The following is a 20,566-nucleotide window of genomic DNA, read 5'->3' as shown; positions in this document are numbered from 1 at the left end:
TCTGGATATGAGTTTTTTCTGAATTTTTGAATGGCAATGCTTATCGTAGGGGATGCCTTTGTTCAACGATTCGTTCAGGCTTGTTTGGAGTGTTTTTTCCCCCTTCCTTTGTAGTTTTGAGGTAGTTTGTGGCATCTTCCCGCTGTCTCTGTACTGTTCTTCATGTAATGTCTTCAAGTGACTCGCTAGTAACAACTTGTTGGCGGCATGTTTTGCAAATTACCGTTGTCTGGTCGGTGTCTGACTTTTTAAATTCAAATCAAAACCACACTATGGAATTCCAGTTCCCTCTTTTCAGCACTAATTCTTCCCTGGGTTCTGTTTCCATCATACTCTCCGCCTCTGCCATGTTGTTGTTTGTATCCATGCTCCCTTAGCACAGCAGTAAATGATTCTTTGCGAGATGTAAAAATGCTACCGCAAAGTAGTAGCTTTGCTGCAGCTACATTTAGCCTTCATTCATTGTTCATACGTGTAATTTTAATTTAAAAAAAAACAAAAACAAACTATATAAATAATAGAGGGCTATATCGTTGGTAGACATTTTTATATCGCACAACGACATATCGTAATATCGCACCGCACTAACAGCAACAATCTTAATGTATCTACGTTTATCCTTAGCCAGCAGTTTCAAATAAGATTATATATCATCCGCTCTGGCCCCTGGAATTTAACTATGGTCACTGGTGTCTACTGCCACACTTCTGAGTATGAAGCTGCCAATTACCAAGGTTTTTTTTTACCCCACCAGCGCTGAGTGGAGAAAATTTGTTAGAAAAGTGAACAGGCCACACAGAATTGACTTTGGGACTCCAAACCTTCCAGCCTTCCTCTTCCTGACTGTCACCCAGCCGGCCTGGGGTCCCGACTGCACGGGGTCTGCTGAGAAACAGCTAACAGGATTAGCTACGCTATGTAGCTCCACATGGCTAAAGGGGCCTGGTTAGCTATTGATCTTTTTTTTTTTTTTTTTTTTTTTAAATAAACGGTGTAGAGCCATGCTTCTAAAACTTCATAAAGACTACATTTGTTAGGTGTACATTCACTAAAGGGGGCAGAGGAGTAGATAAACATGACACACAGAACAAGTGTAAGCAGCAGATGGAGGGAAAGCGCTGGTAGCCATGCTAAGCCAGTGGACTTTATATACACCGAGAGAACAAATGTGTCAAAACAGCAAAGATCTCACACACCATGGGAAATATGTCACCATAAAGAGAAACTTTGTGACATTTAGTAATCCAAGAAGAGCGAAAACTCCAAAGCACCAAATTACAGGAAAGCTGGAAAAAATGTCAGAATCTCACTTCTGAAAAGACAGTTTGATAACATACAAGAAAGCCCAAGCTCTTATGATTACCATGACCTCATGATTGAGAATCTTCATCAACATACAATCCCGGGTTTCTTTCTAGCACTGCAGGCAGGTTGATTAAGAGAAGTTACCAATCATCTTTTCTTACCATCTTATATCAGACTTGTGTTTGTGCTTGTTTTGTTGGATCACAGTGCTGCATTTCATATGAATAATAAAAAATTAAAATTCTACTGTTGAGGCTTGAACATGTTACTGGGATTAAAAAAAAAAAAAAAAAAAAAAAAACACATTAGGTTGTTTTAACCCTAATCCCTGATGGGGGACATTTTTGTCCACTTGGGGTGTACTTTCTCCTCTAATTTCACACTGTAGATAGTGATACTCATCATATTTGGTCCAGTTGTGCATTTTTGACTATTTTTTAGAATTTCAAACACACATCATATACAATGCAATTTTTCATTGTGTAGTAAAAAAACTCCTTAATCTAGTCTAATGCTGTATTCATTATAATGGATGTCTATGTGAGCCATTTCTGTAATCTGCCATTGCAGAAAAACTAAAAAGCTGTAAAAACTGATGTTATAGCTCATCAATGACATATCCCAGACCTAATAATCCCCCATAGAATATTTCACTTTGCACTGCATACATTGAAAATACAGCAGTTTTTGTGTGTGTTTTTTAACAGAAATTGGTGTTTACCTCATATAAACCAGTATTTAAAGGGTTAAATTTTTGAAAACTAGGTAGTTATAATCAGAACTGGAAGAAAAGATCTATGAAAAAAAAAAGTGGAAATAAATATTAACATATGATGTTTTTAGGTCGTTTTAAAAGGGGACAAAAATGGCCCTTTTCAGAAATTAAGTGGTGTTTTAAATCAGGAATGAGGGTTAAATCATATTCATCTTATAGATTCCAGTTTGTTCATGTAAATTAAAAATCTTCGTCTAACACCAGATAAAGTCATTGAGTTCCTCAGAGTTCTGCGCTTGGACCGATTCTGTCACGTTGGTTGTGTGTGGCGTGGTGGTGGAGGAGGACCCGGATGTAGAAATTTCAAAGTAAAACACTTGATTTATTATAAACAATCCAAACAAAAGCCAGAATTGAGCCAGAATTCCAAGAACCCCAACTATGAAAACACTTGAATAAAACAAAAACCTGACTATGACTGAAAGAAACACAAGGACTAACCTGACTAGGCATGGGTTGCTGTGACATGGCATCAGTGACGGTGAGGACCTGGCAATGAGCATGAGAAAACCTGGAGACTAAATACTGAGGGTGATTGGTGAGTGAGTGCAGCTGAGGGGAGAAACACAGGTGACGTTGAGTCAAGCTGATGACCAGGGCAAGAGTGACTGAGGAAAAACTAAAAAATAAACAGGAACATAAAACATGATAAACTCATAGACATGACACATTCTTTTCACTTTATTAAATGCTTTTTTTTAGGTCATTTTGTTACACAACATAGCATTTATATTGCTATGCTGGTGATACTCCGCTATACTTATATATGACATCAGATAAAACAGAAACTGTCACACAAATCAGGTTCTAAAAATAACTGCTGGGCTTGATGATACATCAGTGACAATAGCGGGAGGAATTCCATTAATTTTCTCTTTGATAAACATACCAATCAGTTGGTTTGACAACAAGAATGTCTCATAGACATAAAGAACTGAATGACTGAACTTTCTGCTTCTAAACTGAAAAAACTGAAGTTATCTTTTGACCTGAGCGCCTCAGGAAGAAACTGCTAAATAGTTACTCTAGATGGCATTTCCTTGGGTTCTGGTACAACGGCGAGGAACCTTTTGACCAGGATTTGTTCTCCGACTCACATATAAAACCGGTTTCTAGGACTGCCTTCTTTCATCTTCGTAATATTGTTAAAATCCGGAACATCTTGTCTCAGTGATGCAGAAAAACTAATCCATGCATTTGTTACTTCAAGATTGGACTACTGTAATTCTTTATTATTGGGCTGTCCCACATATTCTCTGAAAAGCCTTCAGCTGATCCAAAATGCTGCAGCCAGAGTTCTGATGAGAACTAACAGCAGAGATCATATTTCTCCAGTTCTAGCTTCTCTTCATTGGCTCCCTGTTAAATTCAGAATAGAATTTAAGATTCTTCTCCTCACATATAAAGCTCTTAATGACCGAGCTCCATCATATCTTAAAGATCTCATTGTAAGATATTTTCCTAACAGAGCACTTCGTTCCCAAACTGCAGGTTTACTTGAGGTTCCCAGAGTTTCTAAAAGTAGAATGGGAGGCAGAGCCTTCAGTTATCAGGCCCCTCTCTGTGGAACCAGCTGCCAGTTTGGGAGGCAGAGCCTTCAGTTATCAGGCCCCTCTCTGTGGAACCAGCTGCCAGTTTGCGTTTTGTATGCAGACAAACCTTATACTTACTGATGGCTCAAGTGACTCTTAAACATCTTATAGTTATGCTGCTATAGGCCTAGAAATTGGTCAAGACTACTGGGAGATCTCTCATGATGCACCTTTCCACACTCTGCTCTCTTTCTTCTCCATGTACATATGACATCATTATTGCCATCAAGTTGTGTTTCTCTTTCTCCGCAGGTATCCGCAGGTATTCCTGGCCTGGTGCTTTTGGTTCCCCCTGTCCCGTTCTCTCAACGCAAAGCATGTCATGCATGCACAGGACAGAAGATTGAATTTACGAGATGTTTTTGGTGCAATCTGTTTCCTTAGCCATGCAACCTTTTTAAAAATCGGGCTTTATATGAATTGGAATAGATTGGGGGGCCTGCACGGTGGTGTGGTGGTTAGCACCTTTGCCTCACAGCAAGAGGGTTCCAGGTTCGAATCCTGGCTGGGGCCTTTCTGTGTGGAGTTTGCATGTTCTCCCTGTGTATACGTGGGTTCTTCTCAGGTACTCTGGCTTCCTCCCAACATCCAAAAACATGCATGTTGGGTTAACTGGTGATTCTAAATTGACCCTAGGAATGAGTGTGAGCATCAATGTTTCAATAGTTAAGTTAAGGATAATTCTTTTCCACCCTAAACTCTATCAAACAAAACAAAAAAGCATGAGCAAAGTGGTGCAATACCATTAAAAACAATGGCTGCTTTAGCGGTATTAAAAGACATTGCAAATGGTGCAATTTGAAGAGAGCGTGTGTTCAGAGACAGAGAGGATTTGCTGGCACATGATGGTGACTGGCTCATCAGGCGCTTTTGAGGGAAATCCTCCTGAACTGTGCGCAGAGCTGCGGCCGGCGTTGGAACGCAACACAGCGAGGAGCCATGCGCTGCCTGTGCTCACAGGTGATGTGCACACTGGGGTTCCTATAGCAACCGGAGCATTCCAGAGGGAGCTGGCCAACCGATTGGGACTGTGCCAGTCGACAATGCAGTTGAACAGGCCAACATTAAAGCACAATTTGAAGCAAGAGCCAGTTTTGTAATCGGAGCTATCGACTGCGCACACATTGCTATAAAAGCGCCATCACATGATGAATTTGTATGTTAACAGGAAACATTTTCATTTGATCGATGCACAGATCATATGTGATGCGTAAATGCAATTAACCAACATTGTGGCGAGGTGGCCTGGTTCAACGCACGATTCATACATTCTGAGTAACAGCATCGCTGGGAACAGACTACAGGGTGGCACTGTGCGTGATGGGTGAGTTCTTGGTGAGTAACTTTATTGTGTAATTGTCCTAATATTATTCCCGTGACGTGCATTGAGTATGTGCACCCCCAGTTTCTATCCCGTCTTCACACAGGCTCTCCCACCCACTCCTCTTAGTTTGCTGCTTATGCTGGAGGACAGCGTGCCAAAGAACACATTTTTGCACGCCTCCACTTCAGAAAGTAGCACCGACATCTCGCTTTCCATGAAGTTCTTCTTTTTTCCCGTCTTATTCATTCTTTTTTCTTTATTTTCTGACCGTACACAGAGGGGAATCGCAGGTGCAGGGCTCATTTAAATAGGATTTGCATATTTAAGTAGGGGCGTGGACAGGGAGGAGTCGGGTGCTCCGACATGTGCGCTCAAATCCACGTTGATTGGGATGTACAAAGGAAATGTGCTTGGATTGATGAGTACGACGTTTTCTGGATTTGAGCGTACGCCATGTTTCAGTAGGAAGTCCATGCAAGTCTTTGAACACGAGGCCCCTGGTCCTCCAAACAACTGACAAACAACCTGCATCTGGTGAGGATGGTGAAAGACATCCTCGACAGGCCTTGACACAGAATCATGCTCCTTTAACATAGTGAGCAAGGGGTTTTTTGTGGACACCTCCCTTCTCTGGGAAATTTTTTATTTTTTATTAAATCACACAGTTCATTCCACAAACATTTTCTGACTTTTCAACTGCGCCTTTTCTGGCATTTTTCCAAGTGTTATCTTTATATGGATAAAATTGCCAAAGAATCCTTGGTGTCCGTCTCCAGAAACCAAAAATACAAATTTCTCTCCCTTTCTCTGGTGACCCATATATAAGATGTAGCGCGACTAGAATCTCCAGCAAGGGACTCAATTGTCTCCCATTCCTTTTCTTCTGAGCTACTGAACTTGTATGCCAAGTCTTTCATTGTTGTGCTAAACTCCTGCCAGTCCTCCATTTGATGTGCCACGCATGACGTGACTGATGATCCTCTTTGCTGAATTTTGTATAATTTCAACAGATCCTGAGCAAAGTCGAATTTATAACTCCAGATATTGCCATCCTGCATTACCCATCAGGTGTAAAGTAAGCAGCAAACAGGCAGTTCAAATCTTTATTCTTTTTTTTGTTCTATTCAATCATCTATTTTTTCAGTTTTCAGTTGATGCAGCAACGAACCAAACCTTTGTAGGCAAACCATAAATATCGTTGAGAGTTTGTGGAAGGTTCTCTTTCACACGACTATACTGAGGCATGCGAACACACACGCTTCATTCAAACACTGTAGTAACTAATCTCTAATCAACCTCTGGATCCCTGCACCCCACCCCTATCGTATTCCCTGCTTCAAGGTGTATGAATGACCCCTCACTTGAAGGAGAAAGAAAGAACATCTGAGCCATTCCCCTCAAGAGGTAAAAATTTATAAAAAAATATTTTTTTTCTAAATGCATTTTTCCACATCCTCCTAAAGGTAACAACACTCTTTTAAAAACAACATCACCTAAATATAGTACTTCTTTCTTCAACCAGTTTGGGCTTGCAAATGCCATCTACTCTGTTGTTGTTTGTCATTACAGCAGCATCAGTGCCAGACATGCCTGCTGGATCCAAAAAAAAATGTTCACAATGATGGAACCAGCATCGATCAGATTGAAGCTGGAGTCACTGAACAAAACACTCTCCATCATGGCCAATCCAATAAATTCCCTTCATGATTGCACAGAGTGTGAAATAGTTTGGATTAGTGGTTGGCAATAATATGAACAAACCAACTAAGCAAAACTGAAGGCCAGGGCAAAGTTGTGGAATGCAGGCTACAAATCCAGAGGGAGTTTCACTCTCCTACCTGGCTTGGGGTTGGCCTTGGCTGGATCATTACCCCCAATCTTGGATGTAGCTCTGGTGGTAGTGGTAGTGATATCATCCATGAAAAAATCCTCCAAAGACAATTCTGTGGAAAACATGGTTACTTGTAAGAATGTCAGTCAAGTGTTTATTTTGATTTCATTTAATCATCTCTTTTTAACAGATCAAACTTTACATTTGACAACATGTGATAACAGCTTTTGGCAAAAAAATAATCTAAAATATTCCCTGGCAACAGAATGAAGACAAAAAAAAAATCACAGATTTATGAAAATATTCAGGTCTTCTATTCAAACTTAAAATGACGCTGTCCTTGGGTAATGTTTTAGTGTACATTGTATAACGTAATTAAAACAGAACATTTGTTTTAGCTGCTTTGTGGTTCTTACCTCCTCCTGTTCCGCGTGTTTGTGCTGCTGGCTTTAATGTTGTCACTGCTACGAAAGTAGAAGAGACATAAATTACAAACCCCATTTTCAGAGATGTTGGGATGTTTTATGAAATTCAACAAAAACTTCAATCTTTAATTTATTTCTGAGTTTGAATCTTCAACAGACACATGTACAACTCAATAGTTTTAGGGCTGGGGGTGGGTGCTATAAATGATGCCAGTAACACACTCAAATTAAATAAATCAATAAATACAAGAGGAGCAAATCCAGAAAACCTAAAACAAAAACTTTAACTGAACAAAAACATCAAACTATTAAATGTGGTTTGCTGAATATCAGATCTCTCCTTTCCAAGTCTCTGTCAGTGAATGAGTTGATTTGTGATCATCATATTGATATATTTAGTCTTCCAGAAACCTGGCTGCAGCAGGAGGATCATGTTAGCATCATGTTAGCATCATGTTAGCATTAATGAATCAGAATCTCTGATTCTGACATTTCTTGGCTTCTAGTTCTACAGTGAGGAACCTTGGAGTTATTTTTGACCAGAACTTATCATTTGACTCGCATATAAAACCGGTTTCTAGGACTGCCTTCTTTCACCTTCGTAATATTGTTAAAATCAGGAACATCTTGTCTCAGAGTGATACAGAAAAACTAGTCCATGCATTTGTTACTTCAAGATTGGACTACTGTAATTCTTTATTATTGGGCTGTCCCACATATTCTCTGAAAAGCCTCCAGTTGATCCAAAATGCTGCAGCCAGAGTTCTGATGAGAACTAACAGGAGAGATCATATTTCTCCAGTTTTAGCTTCTCTTCATTGGCTCCCTGTTAAATTCAGAATAGAATTTAAGATTCTTCTCCTTACATATAAAGCTCTTAATGACCGAGCTCCATCATATCTTAAAGATCTCATTGTAAGATATTTTCCTAACAGAGCACTTCGTTCCCAAACTGCAGGTTTACTTGAGGTTCCCAGAGTTTCTAAAAGTAGAATGGGAGGCAGAGCCTTCAGTTATCAGGCCCCTCTCTGTGGAACCAGCTGCCAGTTTGGGAGGCAGAGCCTTCAGTTATCAGGCCCCTCTCTGTGGAACCAGCTGCCAGTTTGGGAGGCAGAACCTTCAGTTATCAGGCCCCTCTCTGTGGAACCGGCTGCCAGTTTGGGAGGCAGAGCCTTCAGTTATCAGGCCCCTCTCTGTGGAACCAGCTGCCAGTTTGGGAGGCAGAGCCTTCTGTTATCAGGCCCCTCTCTGTGGAACCAGCTGCCAGTTTGGGAGGCAGAGCCTTCAGTTATCAGGCCCCTCTCTGTGGAACCAGCTGCCAGTTTGGGAGGCAGAGCCTTCAGTTATCAGGCCCCTCTCTGTGGAACCAGCTGCCAGTAAATGTCCGGGAAGCAGACACCCTTTCCACTTTTAAGACCAGGCTTAAAACTTTCCTTTTTGATAAAGCTTATAGTTAGGGATGGCTCAGGTGATCCTGAAACATCCCATAGTTAAGCTGCTATAGGCCTAGACTGCTGGGGGGCCTCATCTGTCACACCTTTCCTCACTTTACTCTCTTTATGTATATGTGATATTATTGTGGTCATTAACTCGTGTTTCCCTGTTCCTACAGATATCCTTTGAATGGTGTTACAGTGTTTGTTGTCCCTGTAATGAGGGATTCCAATATTTGTATTCAAAACTGGTTGGGAGAATTGTGACCGCTGTGGTGCATCAGTCAAAATGCACAAGATCCATTTCTTGAGGATTTATTAACCATTAAAGGGAATCTTTACATCTACGTGGGTTTTACTGCAGTTACTGTGTGGTTCTACAAACAGAGAAAGCAGGAAATATATCTTATTAACATTACCATGTGGTTGGCTGGACATCACACTTACACTTACTTAAGTTTCACCGTGAGAAGCATGAGTGCTCGTCCGATCCTCCTCCTCACGAGGTAAAAACTCTCCTTCGGAATCGAAATCGGCAAATAGCATGCTCAATACTTCCGCACGGTTCAACTTCTTACAAGCCATGGTGTTAAAAACTCACTAATAGTTCACTGAAAATAAAAATTCGACTCGCACGTCTCTACAGAACAGCTCTGAATAACTGCTTCCGTCTGAGCTCGCGCGGCTTTTTTGCACTGCCTTATAAAAACACTGTGAACTACAAAATGACGTGAGCTTGGTCTTGTTTGAAAGGGTAACATGTTTGCCAACTAGTGGTAGGAGGACTGAACACCTTAAAGCCCGTTTAGTTTATCCACAGACTGTTTTGTTAATGCTGACGTCATGTCGCAATTCTGCGACTTTGGCGGTTAGAGGGTTAAAGGGAATCTTTACATCTACGTGGGTTTTACTGCAGTTACTGTGTGGTTCTACAAACAGAGAAAGCAGAAAATATACCTTATTAACATTACCATGTGGTTGGCTGGACATCACACTTACACTTACCAACTAACATCAAATATACTAAAATATATTTACAAATAATCATATTAGTAGACGACTTACTTCTCATTGGACGCACACAGAACACAAAAACCAGTGGATGGCGAACTAAACACAAGATATCAAACAGATTGTCTCTGCAAACATCCTTCCACTGAGCTGCTATCTTGAGAATGAAGGAAATTAACAAGGAACATGACTGGGCAAGTCTAACCTGCAGTACCTACTACTAACCAAAGGGGGCGCTGATGGGCTACTTTCTACACACTACAAAGTAAATAGGCCTAAATAAATTGCCCAAAAATACCAAGCCCAAGTCCTTCAATACAGTCCCCACTTTTCTGTCCTCTCAAACTCTCGGGGAGCAAAAAAACGTTTTTCAAGAAATTATTTGAATTGGTTGTCTTGGAAACACAGGGAATTTTAATTATTGGTGGTGATCTTAATGTTCAACTTCAACCTAAATTAGATACATCTAATCAGTGCCAGACGAAAAGTTTAACTGCCATCTTAGTCGAGCGGATGCTTACAGAGCTGGCTTTGATTGACGTGTGGAGAGAATCTCATCCAAAAGAAAAACAATTCACCTATTATTCCCCATGCCACTCTGTATATTGACGAATTGATTACTGGCACAGAGTCAGGGACTGCGAGATAGGGATTAGGGTTGTATCTGATCATTCAGGGGTGTATTTAACCCTGCAACTAACTAATAAACGGAAAAATACACTTTGGAGACGAGCATCTTAAATGACAAAACAGCACAAAAAGAGATTCAACAGGAATTTGAAACATATTTACAAAATGATGATAATGGAGAGGTGTCACCAAATACTTTATGAGACACATCGAAGGCAGTTGTTGGAGGTAAAATGATTAGCTGTACAGATCTCTGGGTCGGACGGAGCGGTAGCTGAGCGTCAGGTGGAGGAGAAACAGAGCCAGATGGTGAGCTTCCTGAGGTGAGCAGTGAGAGGCAGAGGGAGGGAGGTGAAGGTGGGGAGATGGAGCTGACAGGCAGTCAGACTTAAGCTTCCACGTCCTTACCATTCTACTTTTCATGTCTCCCAGATTAAACCAGTCTCCTCTGGACCCTTCTGGTTCCCTCTGTCCGATTAAACCATCGTTTGAAATAAATACATTTTTAAACTTATCTGCTTTAAAGTCCTCCTCTTTGAGCCAAGGCACTCACTCAGCTCTCATGGATAAATTAGCTTAACAGGTCTATTCAACAAATTATCTGTAAAAGTATGGACAATAAAGTAGCAAATTAGTCCATCATAAGTAGTAAGTGCAATGTGTGCTTTTCTGACTGACCACCTGTCTTGACATACAACGACACTGTAAAATCTAGCCTGATAACTTCAAAAGGCAGAGACCGTTTCTCTGTTTCTAGGTGAAGGAGCTGTAACCTGCTCTGCTGGTTTCAACCTAAAACCATTCATTTGTGAATTAAACTGGACTTTATTCTGAAAGTCCACGGCTTCCTTTCCAGCTAGCTTCACACATCACACCCCAAGGACTTCTTGCAATCTCCTTCTTTTCCTGGCAGACCTCTGAGGACAGAGGTCACAGGGCTCCTTCTACGCAGCCCCCCCTGCAGGGATTTAGACCTCCCACTCTGCATGCTCTTTCTGTCATGCAGTAGCACATCAGCCATTTGCTTTCCCATACCAGCATATGTGTTTACACAGGCAAAGAGCCCAGAGAGCTTCAGTTAACATGTACGCTACGTGTCCGTCAATATTACAGTCTCTCTGGCTAACACATGACTTGAGCACATGATCACATCTGCCATTTTGTTTATATAGTGTGTTAGCTTAAAGGATAACTGCGGTATTTTCAACATTAAGCCTCTTTTCTGAGTCGTCTGCAATGTTTTAGAACCCCCCTCACCGCTTTTTTGATGTTTATTGCTGTCTCCGGTATTTGCCTAATTTTGATTCTTCTCAACATGCTTCAGAACGGCAAGTCATGTGCATGTCCTAAAAGGTCCGTAAAAGCACCATAAACGTCCGTTTTCAAAATAATCAACTCACCGGAGTGGTTACTGGTGTGCACTGGTAATCCATATCAAATTTCGTGGCGAAAAGTTGCTTCTGTCGTGTTTTATTTGGCAGCTCGTTCATGCTCGCACTATTTTCTTAGCCACCTCACAGCCGTGGATAAACTTCCGCTCAGCAGTTCGTCCGTAGGCCAACTGAGCGACAGGACTACAGCTAGGTATTATCCTGGTTTGCATTTCCGGTGCGAGAGAACTACAAACATCTCCTCTTTCCGGTTTCGGTGGCGGAGTAATATCAACGAACATCCAGTCTTCAATAGAACTCAATGGGATTTACAAAATGTCAAATAAAACACGACAGAAGCAACTTTTCGCAACGAAATTTGATATGGATTACCAGTGCACACCAGTAACCACTCCGGTGAGTTGATTATTTTGAAAACGGACGTTTATGGTGCTTTTACGGACCTTTTAGGACATCAGTGTTAATTTCGTCAGCTTTTTTAATTTAGTCTAAGTCTTAGTCACAATGTCGAAAATCAAATTTAGTCTTCGTCAAATTTTAGTCAACACTGTACAGAATAGAACTTCTCCACACACTGCTTCTCTTTTTAACATATATCACACTGAACAGAATAAAACTTCTCCACACACTGCTTCTCTTTTTCTCTATTTTATTTATATAACACTGTGCAGAATAGAACTTCTCATCTTGGCCACCACCGGCATCGGCGGCATGATCAATCATTATCATGCAGGTTGTTTTGTTGTCCTTCGCGTTGTAAATGAAATGGCTCTATACATCCAGGCGTTGTTTTCACCCAGCTCCAACAAACCGTATACCGGTATCCGAGCCCGACGCCATGACTGGACTGCAAAGTTGAACTAGCTATGGTTAAGTTATAGCTTGCTATCGGCTACGTTACTTGACTGATTGAGCCGCGCGAGGCACCGTGGGACAGGCGCCATGCAGGGACAAACAGGGCAACAGCGCGTAATCTTCTGAAGTTCAAGAAACATTTATATTAACAATTACAAATTAATTATAAACAATTACATTTTTTAATGTCCATTCGTCCATTGCTTGTAAATTTCGTCTTGTCTTAGTCTCGTCATATTTTTATTTTCTGGAAGCAATTTTGTGCGTCATCGTCTCGTCATCGTCACGGGAAAAAGGGGCGTTAACGAAATATTTTCGTCATCGTCCTGGTTGACGAAATTAACACTGTAGGACATGCATATGACTTGCCATTCTGAAGCAGGTTGAGAAGACTCAAAATTAGGCAAATACCGGAGACAGCAGTAAACATCAAAAAAGCGGTGAGGGGGGTTCTAAAACATTGCAGACGACTCAGAAAAGAGGCTTAATGTTGAAAATACCGCAGTTATCCTTTAATAAGATAAGAGAGAGATCAGTTTTATTGGTCATGCATACACATGAAATTGGTCCTCCGCTTTGAACCCATCCTGGTTGACACACTCAGAGACAGATGCCAACCTGGAGCGGTGGGCAGCCATTCACAGTGCCCGGGGAGCATGGGGTGCCTTGCTCAAGGGCACCTCAGCCGTGACAAGGAGGTGGACTGACACCCCTCCAGCTGTCAGTTCCACCAACCTTTTGAGTGGTGACAGTGGGACTAGAACCACCAACCTTCCGGTTATTGGATGACCGACTCTAACCACTGAGCCACGGCCCCCCATAATAGGCAGTAATAGGCATATTGATGAAAGTACCATTGATTTAATGATTTTGCCAACTTTAATACATTCTATTGTAGTATTTTAAAGGGAAAGCTGTTTGTGTTCTTTGTGTATGTTTACTGTAATAACTGCTGCTTGCAAAGATCAGTGCTAGGATTCGTACTTGTTCTGTTCAAATATTCTGTACAAATACGTTTCAGTCTGGAACAGATATCAGCAATATATTTTGAGAATGATGCTGGGTTCTAGTTATTTAGCGTCTGACTTTTGTCAGTAGTGCCTTGTAGTTAAGTATAGTTTAAAATGAATCATTTTATTGTTATTAGTTATTGTTAATACTAATAACTAAGCCCGATTGAGACCCAACAGTTTTCTACAGATGTAACACAGTGGTACCAGCTGCTTGACTAACTGCCCCCCCCCCTTAAAATCTAGAATCTTTCTCTCACCCGGACCAGAGTGTCTCTGATTTCAGAATGCAGAACTCTTTTCATGCTAGTACTGTACCTGTGGTATGTATGTAGCCCCCATTGATGTTGCTGTCTGAAGCTAAGACCTGAGTGCTGTAGTCTTCCTCCAACACTGATAAGGCTGTTCTTATCCAGGAATGTTTCAAATCCTTCAATTTTGAATCTTTATTGATAATTTGGCCAGATTTCAGCTGACGGATTCTTGACTGAAACTGTGCTGTTGTGTGACCTTCACCTATATTCTGCTACCTTAACCTCCTCAGGGGATAGCTCCACCTGCACCCTTTGACTAGAACTTTTTTCACCAATGCAGTTATTCTCAGCACTGCCCTTAACCTGCTGTACCTCTCCAGGTCTAATGGTGGTTTGACTTGCTCAGTGCTGGTAAGCAACTTAAACCTAATTTTAGTGTCCATCTCTTCTGTATCAATACAGTTTTTTCTCTGCTTCATCACTTCTTGAGTTTGTATTTTGACCCAGGCTTTGTCTACGTATCTGTCATATTTGTCAAACATATAAAGTTTGGCCACAATGGGGGACACTGGAGATCTCATGGCACAGCTGCGCTTCCGTCTGCAGAAACAGTCAGGGGATTTAAAATAAGTGGTAGTGTTACAGCCTGGCTCTCTGGCTGCAGCATACAGGGAGACAGACAAGAGGTGGTGGGCTAGAAAACTTCATTTATTTTAAAAGAAAACACGAGTAAATTAACAGAACATCTGAAAATCAGTGATTCAGTGGTGTAATGTATGTATGGACGCATGTGGTGGTGTATGTGCAACAGAAACAAATAAGCTGTAGGACGAGCTCATGCTGCTGAGGTGCTGTCTGTCCAGGTGACAGCAACAAGAGAGCCACCAGAGTCACAGAAGAGAGGCAGAGGTCCAGGTTCACAGAGTCATCTTGCTGCAGTTGGATGGTTTCCACCGCTCCTGAAATCTGCATGCAAGTGAAAAATGAGGTCACATCAAAGGACACAATGTTTTCACCTGGGCCAGGTGTCAGACGTTGGATCTTCTTCCCAGATTCTGTGGCGTTCTGAACATGGTGTGCAGTGTCTCCTTCCAGGGGCACTAAGATGGAGGCGAGGTGTTTGGGAATGTTGTAGGTGACCAGGTTGATGCTGCTGATAATGGGTCTGAGTGGGACTCCTTACTTGTGTATTTTACAGAAATGGACAGTAGCACCTCCCCACAGTAATCAGTAACTTTTCCACTTTTTGGAGGTATCCTGTGTCTTTCTTCTTCTGGCTGCAGGTTGGGTCCCTCTTCAGGATAGGTGGCGCTGTCACTCCGCTCGTCTCTTTCTTCTTCCTTACACTTGAAGGTGCATCTTCTTCTATTTTTCTTTGTCCTTTGTCCTGATATGTTGTTCCTCTGTATGCTATTGTAGGGACTTCTTGGTCAGACAGAAAGCACACTGGACATTTGGGCTGGAATGTATTATCAACCAAACTTAAAACATTTTTGAGACTGAACAGGGGTCCAGAAGGTTAGCTGGCCCGGGGAAAGAAAGCCTTTCCACCATTTAGATCACAATCCACAGAGACCATGAAACACTGGGTGAGGTTTTCCAGAACCTCGTGAGTGAATAGCCTTTGCCTCTCCATATTTAATTTGTATAAAACTCATACAAATATACTTTGTACCAGCATACGAGTCAGCTAATGTTGATCTCGAGGGATAGTGTGTAATTTTGACGCATCATACAATGCTGTAAGTTAAAGAATCGAGCAGTTGAGAACACCGGATCATTTTTCCATGGAAAAACATGACCACAAAGTGGTTACAGCCTCTGAATATGAATGTATATTCATGTTGTTAGAAGTACCCAAAGGTACTGTGATTGTCCTGTGGCCGTGTGTTGGAACACACTGGAAGTGGCAGATTATTAAGTCCAGTCTTTCTGTATTCCTTTGGATTTCTCCCCTTTAAAATCTGAAACTGTGCCCTATGCAACATTACGTGCTGATAATTATCATGAGAATGTGTGCCATTCATGGAGGCATTTCCAGGGCAAAGCTGGTTGGGTTTCATGTACAGATTCTCAATGTGACTGAAGTATGTGCTGGGACCATCAAAAACATTTCAACCTTTCCCCTTAAACCACCAGTGCTGCTTTAGCCATGTTACTTTAGCAGCAGAATTTACATAATCTATTGTTCTTTCAATTCTGACCAATTTACTTCATACAATTACAATTTACAGTTCAAAACATCCCCAGAGCATGATGCTGCCACCACCGTATGTCACTGTGGGGATGATGTTCTCTGGGTAATGAGTGTTTTTTTGATTTGCTTTTGTTTTTCCTAATGGTCAAGAAGTTCGTTTTTGTCTGATCTCACTAGTGTACATCCTCTAATCTTCTGGGTTTTTTTTTTTTTAAACAATGCCATTGGTATTTCGCCTTATATAGGCTAACAGCCATATCTAAATCAATGGCGCCTATTAGAATATTTTGTCATCATCTATTACTCAATGTATTTCATTTGGTAAAAATCTATCAATCCATCCATCCACCCATCCATCTATCTATCCATCCATCCATCCATCCATCCATCCACCCGGCCATGGAGCCACAGTCACTGGACCCTGGGTCTCATGCTAAAATATACCTGCATCAATAGTGTTTGTTAGAAATGTATTAATCAGAATGAATGGTAGCACACGACCCTGTGCCCCCCTTTTCTTTCCTGTGTGCTGCCACAGAAGGTGGGATGGAATGAGGTGTGGGGACAAAGGCTTACCGTGCATGGGCAGGAGCAGCTGCAGCAGCAGCAGCAGCAGCAGACTCAGGGTGCACACAGAGGGATGCAGCATGGCTCCAGCTCAGCAAACACCGGCCGACGTGACAGAATGACTGCAGAACAAGGAAATAACTGGTTTTCTTCTTTCAATGAGTCTAAAGCCGGCGGTCATCACACCGTGTTCAGACACACCCACACTGAAAGCCGCATTCAGGGATCCTCCCAGTGTGCCGCTTCCTGGTACCTTTCAAAATAAAGCTCCCGGCACGTGACATCTTGTATAGTTCCGTTTGATTTAAATTTGAAAAAAAAATGGGCGAGATGTATACTGTAATGCCTTTAAACTCATGTAGACTCAACAAAGCACTTTTCGTTGTGTATCGCACACGCAAATTGTCCCACCCTGTAGCCCTACACCGGAGGCAGTGTTGGATGTAGTGTTTTTTTTTTAATAAACTTTATTTATCTTCACAATATCACAGTAACAGTAGTCATGAAAGAAATGGTGTACAGAAATGAACAAAGGACATAAAATGAAAGAACACAATTAAAAAATACAACGATAGAAAACTGTTAGAACAGAAGAGAGAGAGAAAAAAAAGGAAAAATAATAATAATAATTACACAAGTAAATGCGAGTTACAAAAATAAGTTATAGTCTTTCCAAACACTTATTGTTGTTGGATGTAGTGTTTTGCCCAGGAAACACGTAGCATGACTTATTTAACCCTTTGTGCGGTCTTAACATTGTGTTTACTCCCCTCAAAAATGAGCCGCCCTACCAAAGGCCCAAAATAAAGCAACTTAATTGAATTTTAAATCCAAAATCAATGTTGTATGATGAAACCACCTGTTATTTATCTATTCAACTCAATTCAATACATTTTTATCATGAATTTTTTTGGACACAATACAAAAAGACAATCACCAGTTTTCAGGATTACACTTTTTTTTTTTTTTTACCACAAACCAACTGTCAGTTGGACCAACAGTTTTCTTGTTTTCTCAGTTTTCTTTTGCATAGTAAAGGTTTATTATTGCTATTATATAAATGTGAAGTAATTACTCCTGAATGAATTATATTGAAAGGGAAAAAAAAACAGTGAACTTTTTTCTGCTGTTTAAATGTTTTTATAATTCACGGGTCAAAAATGACCCATAAGACAATCTTTGTACCCTAGTGGTGTACAGCCCACATGGAAACATAAACAAAAATAAAGTGTGACTTTTTCTAATGATGGGGTCCCTTTAGGAAAAGTCATAACATTTCAAGTTGGAAAAAGTTAGTTTGAGGTATTTTTTCTACAGCTAAACATGGTAGTGGCTCACTTTTGACCCGCAGGACAACAGGAGGGTTAAATGATGTAAAACAGCTGGATTTAAATAATGATGGGTATGTTTAGGGTTTAACTTTCTGTTTTTTTTTTTTTTTGGTGAGGGCACTACTCCAACACTATCATCATTCACAGCGGCCCGTTTTGGGTTTTTGTTACCCATTGAAACCTTATTATTAAGCAAACTTTTGTAAGCCTAAATAAACTGAGAATACATAGACTGAAAACACAGAATAATAGAAAAATATCACATTTGAGAAGCAGAAATTAGGATATTTTTTATATTTACTAATAATACTAATATTTTTTAAAAGACTAATCTTTTTTAATGAACATCATAATCTCCAAATAAAAGGGATATTTCTTTCTTTCTTTCTTTTTAAATAAGACTTAAAGGAGAAAGGAACACATTAGGATATTTGTTCTACAGATATACTATAGAAATCTAATTACAAAGCAGTCTAATCTGCAAAACCTGCTCTCTGTGTTATATCTATCTTATTATTAATAGTTTTGAAGTATAAACTTATTTGTATTCTGCAAGTTTAAGAACATTTTTTTAAATTCCCTTTAATGATATTCAATTATTCTCAAAAGGGAAATTAAAGTGCTGTAGTATTCATTATTGTTAATATATACATTTTTTTAATAGATAAAACCACCAACACATCCATTTTATCTGCCAGTGAGCTCACATTCACCATGTCATTTCAGGGAAGAAATGGTTTAAACTTTCATCCTTTCTCTCCTTTTTTATTCTTTCCCTGCTGGATCCATCCTAGATGTCTTTTCTTCAACTCATCTAGATTTGGGTTCAACGGCTCTCCAACCCTGATTCTAACTCTTGGAATTATATGTGAGCTCACTGATGCCAAGCATGAGTGCCCATTAATCACATAATGAACGAATGAATGAGTTTATTTAAAGGACAGCATGCAATACCATAAATCAGCCATTTCATGAACAACAACAACAAGATGGTTACATCGGATTTAGCAGAAGGGCCATTTTCCATCCGTAGTCCTTAAAGGGGGATGGGGTAAGGAACACAATTATCATCATTTTTTTCATTTCTTTGTTTAAAAAAACAAACAAAAAAACAACCTAATTACCAGTGGGTCTATTTTAATCATTCTAATTTGTTCATTTCCGAATTATAAATTTTGATTCATATTTTATTTAATATTTTTTTCAATAAAGTCTTTAAGAAGCCTGATTAAAATGAATAAATAAATAAATAAAAAACAATTATCAGTGAGAGCACGTCTGTTTTAATAGTAGGTGTATTTGAATTTGTTTGGTGAAATCTTTGATGTTTATGCAGGACTTTATGTGTTGGGGGAGTTCATTCCATTCTTTTATAGCTATATATGAGAAGCCGTTTTGTGCAAAAGTGCTTTTTCTTTTTGGGATGGTGCAATTTCCCTGAAGAACTGTTCTGGTTGTTCTTACTGTACGGGAGATTGGACCGAAAAACAAAAAGTTTTCAGTGCAATCTGTTGGTTTTCTTAGCTAGGGAATTGTTTTTGAATTCAGTTCAATTCATTTTTATTTATATAGCACCAAATACAACAAATGTCATCTCAAGGCACTTAGATAGTAAGTCCAATTCAAGCCAATTGGAATTCAATTAATTCATAATAATAATAATTCATAAAATAATCCAATTCGTTCATATAGAGCCAATTCAAAAACAATTTCCTCTATATGGCTCTATATGAACGAATTGGATTATTTTATGAATTATGATTATTATTAATTAATTGAATTCCAATTGGCTTGAATTGGACTTACTATCTAAGTGCCTTGAGATGACATTTGTTGTATTTGGCGTTATGTAAATAAAAATGAATTGAATTGAATATATATGTTTTGGGGCTTTTTATGCCTTTAATGATAGAACAGTTGGAAAGAGACAGGAAGCAGAGAGAGTAGGGAGACATGCAGCAAAGGGCCGCTCGGTGCGGGACTGGAACCGGGGCCAGCTGCAGCGAGGACTGTAGCCTCTGTACATGAGGCGGCTGCTTAACCCACTACGCCACCGACCGCCCCCTTACTGTACGTTCTGAGGCAGGCTGGATGAACTGCTTGAGTGGGGATGGTGCAGCTCCGTGTAGTATTTTGAACATGAGGGTCAGGTTTGATAGCTTTGATAGATGGCTAATGTCTAGTAGCTCGTACTGTTTTAGGAGGGGACAGATGTGATATGATTTGGGCTTCTTTGCCAGTATTTTTATTGCTTGCTTGTAAACTGATTTTAGGGGTTTAATAGTTGTTATGCTAGCTTGGAACCAACTGGTTGTACAGTAAATGAAGCGGGATAGAATCATTGCATGATATAATGTTATTGCTGCTTCCCGGGAGAGTGAGTTTCTGATATGTTTAACGTGAACAGGCTGTATTTCAGACAGAGGGACGGTGATTGGCTAATGTGTTGTTCTCGGTGCTCTCATGTCCTTCTGATCCCTGGGTACGTCTTTTCTGTGTTGGGAGAATTCAGACAGAAACTCAGAATAAGGGCCAGGTGGGCGATACACAACAACAAACACAAGAGGTTTCTGGGATTTCCACTTTGCGTGGGAAAAACTGAGAATCACAGATTCAAAAGAGCTCAAACTAATCT

General features: G+C 40.3%; 1 protein-coding gene across 3 annotated transcripts in view; it reads right to left on the bottom strand.

Moving 5' to 3' along the window:
- Nucleotides 1–16,841, bottom strand: part of cd99l2 (CD99 molecule-like 2) — a 28,054-nt gene extending 11,213 nt beyond the window's left edge. Inside the window, exons 1-4 of one of the 3 annotated variants that reach the window (XM_075450955.1) lie at nucleotides 9,751–9,871; nucleotides 9,139–9,203; nucleotides 7,244–7,291; nucleotides 6,835–6,939 (exon numbers count right to left, since the gene is read on the bottom strand). In XM_075450955.1, coding sequence (XP_075307070.1) covers nucleotides 6,835–6,916 — 82 coding nt within the window. In that variant the 5' untranslated portion in view covers nucleotides 6,917–6,939; nucleotides 7,244–7,291; nucleotides 9,139–9,203; nucleotides 9,751–9,871. Of the gene's footprint in view, nucleotides 1–6,834; nucleotides 6,940–7,243; nucleotides 7,292–9,138; nucleotides 9,204–9,750; nucleotides 9,872–16,609 lie in introns of those variants that run through there. The other 2 variants (XM_075450953.1, XM_075450954.1) reach the window with 2 other exon arrangements.
- Nucleotides 16,842–20,566: the final 3,725 nt, after the last annotated feature.

The sequence above is a fragment of the Odontesthes bonariensis genome, chromosome 19 (assembly GCF_027942865.1).
Source record: "Odontesthes bonariensis isolate fOdoBon6 chromosome 19, fOdoBon6.hap1, whole genome shotgun sequence".
Taxonomy (NCBI): domain Eukaryota; kingdom Metazoa; phylum Chordata; class Actinopteri; order Atheriniformes; family Atherinopsidae; genus Odontesthes; species Odontesthes bonariensis.
This window is presented reverse-complemented; position numbering and strand designations above follow the sequence as displayed.